This window comes from Silurus meridionalis, chromosome 2, assembly GCF_014805685.1.
Source record: "Silurus meridionalis isolate SWU-2019-XX chromosome 2, ASM1480568v1, whole genome shotgun sequence".
In the NCBI taxonomy this organism is placed as follows: domain Eukaryota; kingdom Metazoa; phylum Chordata; class Actinopteri; order Siluriformes; family Siluridae; genus Silurus; species Silurus meridionalis.
The window spans coordinates 9770619-9779248 of record NC_060885.1 but is presented as its reverse complement, the minus strand read 5'-3'; the positions used below and the strand labels follow the sequence as shown (position 1 = coordinate 9779248).

At 36.9% G+C, this 8630-nt stretch overlaps 1 protein-coding gene across 1 annotated transcript; it reads left to right on the top strand.

Moving 5' to 3' along the window:
* Nucleotides 1–1444: 1444 nt before the first annotated feature.
* Nucleotides 1445–8219, top strand: LOC124399185. Its single transcript, XM_046869955.1, has 9 exons — nucleotides 1445–1594; nucleotides 3090–3135; nucleotides 3445–3738; nucleotides 3875–4159; nucleotides 5617–5846; nucleotides 6317–6436; nucleotides 6597–6665; nucleotides 6809–6880; nucleotides 7693–8219. The coding sequence occupies exons 2-9, from the start codon at nucleotides 3093–3095 to the stop codon at nucleotides 7768–7770; spliced, it is 1191 nt and encodes a 396-aa protein (XP_046725911.1). The 5' UTR covers nucleotides 1445–1594; nucleotides 3090–3092; the 3' UTR covers nucleotides 7771–8219.
* Nucleotides 8220–8630: the final 411 nt, after the last annotated feature.

Below are 8630 nucleotides of genomic sequence, written 5' to 3'. Positions count from 1 at the left end.
ACTCATTCAAACTTTGAGACCGAATATTTTTCTGAAATTTTACCCTGGAGATTATTACTTTTTTTTTTTTCTATCCAATTTGCTGCTTGTCCTTCCTTGGGCCACTGGTTAAGAAAAAAAAATACCTATATACTTGGAAAATCCCTTAAGACCTGCTGGTTTAAAGATGCTCAGCTGTCTAGCCATCACAGCTCTGTATACTTTTCACTTGGCAGTGTTTTGAATTATTATTGCTGATCGGCGTATATAGTGTAAATCGGGGAGGTGGGAAATTAGTGGTTAAGGCTTTAGAAGTTCATGAGTTCAAATACAAGCCTTACCAAGCTGCCACTTCTGGGCCTCTTAACTCCATAGGTGCTCGGTTGTATGAATGAATGTCGCTCTGAAAATGTTGTACATTTCTGAATGTATAGATCGGTCTTATACTCACAAGAGTGCGGAAGAAGAGGCGTAAGTATTTGTAAAATGGCAATCCTCATTTTTTTTAGTTTCACATTTGATCTAATTTGCCCTCCACTTTATTTGATCAGGTTTCCTTGTTGAGCTTGTCCTGGCGCTTCCTGGACTTTCTTGGGCGCCGTGAAGCCTTCTTCACAATTGAAAATCTCCCCTTTAAGTTCTTGATGATCTGATAAATGGTTGATTATAGGTACAATCTTACTAGCAGCAATATCCTTACCTGTAAACCTGTGAAAGCAATGATGACTGCACATTTTTCCTTGCAGGTAACCATGTTAACAGAGGGGAAGAACAATGATTTCAAGCACCACCTTCCTTTTCAAGCTTTCAGTCTGTTATTATAACTCACTCAGCATGACCGCGTGATCTTCAGACTTGTTCTCAACACACTCTCCTGTGTTAGAGAGAAGCACCGACATAATGTCAACTGGTCCTTTTGTGCTAAAATGCAGTGGAAACTAGGTTTTTGGGTTAAGTTCATTTTCATGGCAAAGAGGGACTTTGCTATTAATTGCAATTTATCTGATCACTCTTCACAACATTTTGGAGTATATGCAAATTGCCATAAAAAAAAACCACTGAGGAAGCAGACTTTGTGAACATTTATCTGAGTCATTCTCAAAACTTTCCATTTGATTACGTAAATTCTAAATAAAAGAAAAAATGGCATTTCCGGGACTGGGCGTGGCCAGCATCTTTGGAGTCTCCATTTGCGATGCCATGCTTGAGACGCCTGTAGGTGGCAGCAGAGTAGGTTTAAGTATACATTTAATTTATAGTGTCAAATTGTTAATAAATGCATTCACGCTCATTTTTTCATTTTGTGATTAAAAAACGAAACAAATAAATTAATAAAACTAAAGTAAGAAATGTAAATGCAGACATTAATCTCTCTGAAAAGCATGCACTTGTGTAGTAGGACTACCCCAGACCTCACCTATTTCCTTCTGGCCAATCCCATGTTAGTGTGTTCAGTAAAAGTTGGCATGTTCTGAATTGTTCCCTTGCTGTTTAAACGCCGTGAAGTTATCCAGTCTGACAAGTTTGTTTTCAGTGAAAGGAAACATAATTTTGCACGACATCGTTCCTCTGGTATTTCTTAGTTGATTACCTCTAGTGTTAAAACACATCATAGGTGAGTATTAAAAACTATTATTATAAATTACTGTATAATCTGTCTCTGAGGAGCTGTTTGTGAGTAAACAGTAGTAGATAGTTTTCTGTACCATTCTTTTAATATTTAAGCAACGTTTCATAAACTGCTTTAAATCAAGGATACACAAACACTATACATTCGATTTGCATGCTGTAAAATGGAGATGTTGCATAGTGTGTTTCAAGCAACATCTGTTCCGTGCACTTCCTCAGTATACACTATCTATTTCTTCTTCCCAAATAAGCAATAGTTGTAATAACAGTAATCTCCCAAACACTAGTGTTACATCAGCTAAGGCCTACTATGTTGTTTTAAACAAAAATCTCATTTCCCCCTGCCTCTTGTTACAAAGCAATCTCTTGAGGTGATGTCAAGAAGAAGGACATGTCAAGATGTCCTTCATATACCATTCAAATGGCACATACAGTTCATGAGTGCAATAGTTTGCATAATCTTACTTATAAAATTATGTAAATTAAATAGCAGTGTTTAAAGGAAGGGTTTTAACAGTTGTTCCTTAATTGTCAAAAATAAAAATGCAGTGTCAGCTTTGTGTTCAAGTATTTGGGATTTTGTTTTGAGTCATGTGGTTCAAAACCTACCACATCCAAACTGCTGGTTTCTACCGCTAACAATTCTCTGACCAGTTCAGGTGTAGGAACTAAAATATTTGCTAAATGTACAAAAAGCGGCATATGTTTAGATCCTAAATGATATTTTGAAATGTTTCAGACATCAACATTTATCCCAATTGTTGCTGCAGACTAATTTGGGTTGATTAAACAAGTTGAAAATTTCATCACTCTGTCTTAGCATTGTCAAAAGTTAGTGTTTGTGATTGCCATTTATTTGCATACTATTAACTCTTGTTTCCTAAAACCTTTTATGTTCTCCCATAAGATCTAGTTATTAATTAATAGCTATAATCTTTTTTTTTTTATGAGTCCATCTATGCATCTGTTCAGGATTCCTGTTCGTGTGATATCTCGAGAGCAAGTGGTTGAATGTTTGTTGGAATTTGTAATCAGTAGATGAACTGATTTAGCCAAATACAGCCCAGATTTCTGAAATATATTTCAACAGCGTTATAAAGTTACATGAAGGGCAGGACTTTTGGGTGGTGGAGGCATCCTAGACATCAACTTCTACATGTTTCCTAGGTAATGTGTTCAAAGGAGTTTATTTATAAGGTACATCTGGCCATTCTCAAAATGTAACTACATTAAGCTGCCTTAACTTCCCAGCTTAGAGTGGTCTCCGGAGACTATGTTAAGCATGTCTAGGTCGAGACCATTTCCACTCTTACTGTACTTCCGTAGCAGAAGACATTTCACGCGAGCTGAATCGAAACCACAGAGGATCAGAGAAGGCTGGAAAAAAAGTGCAGCACAATTGGAGCAATATTGCAAGAGAGTGCTGGGCTACTGAACTGTCCTGTCTTTTGTTTTGCTAAATGTTATTCTTTTACCCACAGAAAATGGCAGGGTTCTGGATTCTGCTCTTGGCTGCTCATATTTTGAGTAAGATTTTTTTTTTTATCATCTCACTCCCATACATTCTTAAGCATGATCAAGAACATGCCTCTACAAGATCTGCAATGCCTCTACTAAGATCATTTAGAGCACAAGAGTAGCACATTCTACTAAGACAGTCAGTGTAAATAACTTGGTTTAGGCCACAGGTTTGCATACACTACTAAGTATTACTAAACAAAAACATTTGCAACTAAAACCGACTGCAAAGAAAACAGCATAATTGTCATTGTAATTATATATGATATAGTGTGGTTGGAGTCATTAAGCAAATTTCCTTTTTCTTTCTTTTTTTAGGCTCCTGTGATGGTGTTCTTTCCTCTAATACATATTATGTAGAACGGCTTTATGGTGAACAGCTGAGTATAAAGCTGGCATTAGGGGCTGAGAAATTGGAGTTTACCTCTGTGGATGAAACAGAGAAGCTTGTCCTTTGGTCCAGATTTTCCCAAACTAAAAAGGGAGTAGTAAAAGGAAAAGAACATGACAGAACATTTAACATTCAATCTGTCACATATGCAGATCAAGGGACCTACACTGTGCTGAACATCTGGAACTCGAAGATTTCCATCTATTTATTAAAAGTTGCCAGTAAGTGATAATCGTTTTTTGTTAACATTTATTTTAATTTCACTTAAAAATTCTGTATCATATATTATTTTTATATCTAAATATCTATATATATAAAATGAGAATTTAATGCTAACTCTGTTCATTGCTTTTAAAGCTAAAACAAGCTCTGAGAAATGTGTGGCAGGAGAAACATTTAAAATTCCACTGGGTAGTCTTTCGAAGAATGATGCTACATTACATTTTTTAAGAGAAGATTTCAACCTCACTCTGGTGGACCATGGATTGCCTGTGGGCAACTTGCATACTGACTACATGGGACGTGTGCAGGTGACCAGCAACAGCATAGAGGTGCTCAATGTCAATATCTCAGATGTGGGGAACTACACACTCAGAGACCATCTAAATCGCAAACTCAGGATAATCTCTCTGACCTTGGTTGGTGAGTTCCAGTCTGGAAATTTTGAACATTCCCAAAAACATTTCTATAAAATCTAAAAGTGTGCTTCTTAGAATTAATTGAAAGCACAGTTAGCACCATCTATAACGTTTCAGTCACACCATGAGGTTTAGGGGATAATGTAGTGGAAGCAAGGCTGAGAGAGGAGGTGACCATCTGTAAGCAACAGTCAGAAGGAGTTGCATTGTGTGTTTCTGGATTTAGAGAAAGCGTACGACAGGGTGCCGAGAGAGGAGTTGTGGTATTGTATGAGGAAGTCAGAACATGTATGAGGACAGTGTGACAGCAAATGTGCAGTAGGAACGACAAACAGGTTCAAGGTGGAGGTGGGACTGCATCAAGGTTTGGCTCTGAGCCCTTTCCTGTTTGCAGTGGTGATGGACAGGTTAACAGACGAGGTCAGACAGGAGTTCATGGACAGATTTCTGCGGATGATATTGTGATTTGGAGAGGTGGAGGTACGTGCTGGAAAAATGGGGAATATAAGTCAGTAGGAGTAAGACGGAGTATGTGTGTGTGAATGAGAGGGAGGGCAGTGGAGTGGTGTGGTTGCAGGGAGAAGAGGTGGAGATGATGTATGAGTTTAAGTACCTGGGGTCAACAGTGCAAAGTAATGGAGAGTGTGTTAGAGAAGTGAAGAAAAGAGTGCAGGCAGGGTGGAGTGGGTGAAGGATATCTGCAGGAGTGAAAGGTAAAGAGATTGAGATGGTTTGGACATGTGCCTAAGACAGAGGTAGGAAATATTGGTAGAGGGAATGCTGAGGATGGAGCCACCAGGAAGGAGGCCAAAGAGGAGGTTTATGCATGTGGTGAGGGAAGATGTGCGGGAAATTGGTTTGAAAGAGGCAGAATAAGAGGACAGGGTGATATGGAGACGGATGATTCGCTGTGGTGACCCCTAATGAGAGCAGCTGAAAGAAGCAGTAGTTAGCACCATCGATATGCTTTTCTAGTGATTAGATTAGATTGTGCTAATGTAATATAGTTAGCAACCTACCAAAAGTGCCTTTACCCCAAAAAAAAAAATTGGGATGCTGTGTAAAATGTACTGTAAAATGTAAAAACAGAATGTGCAATAGAATTCGCAGTAGAATCTAGAAATGATAACAGATGATTAAAATTAAAAATTTACCATTAAAAAAAAAAAAAAGGTAATTTAGAAATTGAAAGCAGCAACGTCTCATCCCCCTTTTTTTTTTTTTTTTACCATGGTGTAGCATCCCCCTTTCTTTTAACAACAGTCTGTAAACGTCTAGGAACGTCTAGGAAACCAGTTGCTGCAGTTGTGTGAGAGGAATGTCGTCCCATTCTTGCCCTATATAGGATTGTCACTGCTCAACAGTTGTATTTCTTAATCTTTTAAAGAATTCAGTTTGTGTAATAACTCTGTCCACCCTTCTTCTTCTCTTGACCCCCCCTTTTTTTTTTTTCTTCTGTAGATCACCATTCAAGGATCAGTGCCTCACCACTGGCAGCTGTGCTGCTGTTGCTTGGCATACCTCCCTGTATTTACTGTTGCTGCTGCCATAGAAAAAATATTTGTAAAAAGGACAGCCATTCCACCACTACTGCTGCCCCCACCTCTACCGTAAAGTTCGACAATTCAATTAATCCACCTGAACCTCCACCAGCTTATGTCGGTCCTTCAATTCCTACAGACCCAGTACCGGTAATGTGCAAGATCCCAATTCAGCACAGCCTTGTGTAAAAGTCATGTAAATGTCCTTGGCATTGGATCTACATTTTACACACAATTTTGTATGGATTAACTTTTATTAAATTATTAAATTTAATTATTTCACTGTAATATTTACGTTTTTATTTATTTATTTATTTATTTCCCTGCAAGTAATTTAATTGTAAAGTGATAATAATGATGGGATAAGCAAGAAGATGAAAACAATAGAGATCCCTACATTCTCTTCAGATTCTGAAATGAGTGATGCCATTTTCAGTCAGGCAGCAAAGATCTCAGTGTGTTAAATTATAATTATTATAATTATCATTAAACTACTGCGGCTTCTGTGGTAGAGCATGGAAAAATGTCAAACTAGCGTCCGTTAACTCAAGATGCAATATAATCTATTAAAAAATTGTTGATGCTTGCGTCTGTTTAGTATCTGTGCTTCTGATTTACAGGCATATACTCCTAGTTACCCTGGTGTAGGTGGAAGTATTGTTCATCCTCCTCCTAATCCAACACTTCCTCCTCAACCACCCTACAGTGAATATGCACCACCTGCTATGCCCTCTAACTCTGTAAGAGACACACACAAAATTTATTTGGATTTTAAATTAAAAGTAATTTTGTAATTTATGCCACATTTTCTATTATATTAGAAATCTCACATATTTTTAATTAAACAAATAAGACAGGATAGATATGACATCATAATGGATTTATGTACATTTCTTTTAGGACTTTGGCATCCCTTCAGCGCAGCCTCCTCAATATGGCGGTGTACCATACAATCAACCTGCTCCGGCTGTACGAGTTTTCTTCTATAATATATATGATTGTACTCTGTCCCCCACTGCATTCTGTTTCCCTGTTCTGCAGTTCTCACAGGTCATATTAAAATATATGCATTTTAAGTTGGTCCTCTGTTGTGGCCATGTCTTTGTTTGCAGGGTTTTGTTCCAATGGTGTGTAATGCTCCTGCAACTTCAGTGACTCCACTACTCTCACTGCCACAGCTTGAGGTACTTCCTTAAATAGTTTTTCATTTATGTTTCTTTTAATATTCTAATCGTTAGCTCATAGATCTTTTTGAGCACGATGTATAATTCAAGTATAATTCAAATGCTATTTAAGCAATTCACTGCCATAGATTCACTCCCTTATCTAAATGAATTGATCTAAACTAGTCTAACCTTTTAGTGTACTGATGTGCTCAATGATCTTCAGAAAGACACTGACATAAGATGCCCACCTTTTTAATTTCGTGAAATTTTTGGTGAGATCTTGGCTCTAATATTACGAGGTAAATATGCCTGAAAGCAAAGACGGATCAGTTTGGACACAACAGGCACAAGATCACAGCACATGACCAACAAAACGTCAGCCACAGCAACACTCAATTGCTCTGAATTACTTCTTTCATAACAGAAAAGAAGAACCAACTCTGTAGTCATTTGGATTTAAATCTGGTGTACACATATAATGTACATTTTTGACATGGCTGTTGTGATCGCAAAGGCAATAAAGAGAAAATGGGTATTTTACAATATTTGATGTTACATTTTAGATTTTAAAATTTAATGTTCATTAGATTTGTAGAATTTAGATAATATAACTTACTTATATTAACCTCTATATGTGTCAGACTACAGGGTTGTACCTATATATGGTTAGACTACAGGTTGTACTATACATAAACATTAAAGATGGTTGAATGATGACATTAATGATGTACTATCTGGTGATATTTTTTTTATAATGGAATAGAATGTTTAGAAGTAATATAAATATTAGACTAAAATAATAACCTTCTTTCTTCTATCTTTTTTTCTAGGCACAGAATCCAGCCCAGTACACTGGCAAAGATGTCCTTGACACCTCTGATGCCGCCATCCAATTTAACATGAAGTGAAAAGACTCCTTCCTGTAGTCCCGTCTCCTTCCTGTAGTTTCTCTTGCCTATTGTCTTTTACTTTAAACAAAGAGTATTATGGCTACATAGATTAAATACCAGCCTATAACTTGCAGTGAAATATGGAAATGTCTTTTCAAGCAACCGGATGTAAAATTTTGAAATTGTACATTTTAATGATGCTGTAAATATTTACTTAAAGTGTTAAAATTTGACTTTTTTGTCAAATAAGTTTTATTGAAAGATGATGGATTGCAATCTTACAAATGTTGTCTCCACTACATATACAAAGAACATGATCAAAACCAAAAAGGAAAGGAAAACAAAAAGAGGAAAAAAAAAATTATTCCAAAAACAAACCCATTCCAAAAACATTCCTTACAAGACCTGTATACATTACATTATAAAGTATGCTGAACAAAAATATTAAAACATCATGTTAAGAAATATGCATTAACTCATATTTTCCATCAAGGTAACAGAGAAAAGGATGGCAAATTTGCCCTTTAAACAGTACCTAATTTGTTCCAAATGTAAAGTAGAAATCATCTCTCTAAGCCATAGCTTACATGTAGGAGCCTCCTTTTTCTTCCAGTACAACAGTAATAACGTATTGATTGTCGTTAAACTGTATGCAAGCAGTTTATGTTGTGCTCTTGATAATAAATGCATACGTTCAGAGAATCCCAGAATGAAAAGTACCAGATCTGTGAAAAAAAAATTGCAGGCCGGGTGAAGTGGGTGGAGAAGAGTGGCAGGAGTGATTTGTGATAGAAGAGTATCTGTAAGAGTGAAAGGGAAAGTTTATAGGACTGTGGTGAGACCTGCGATGTTGTATGGTTTAGAGACAGTGGCATTGA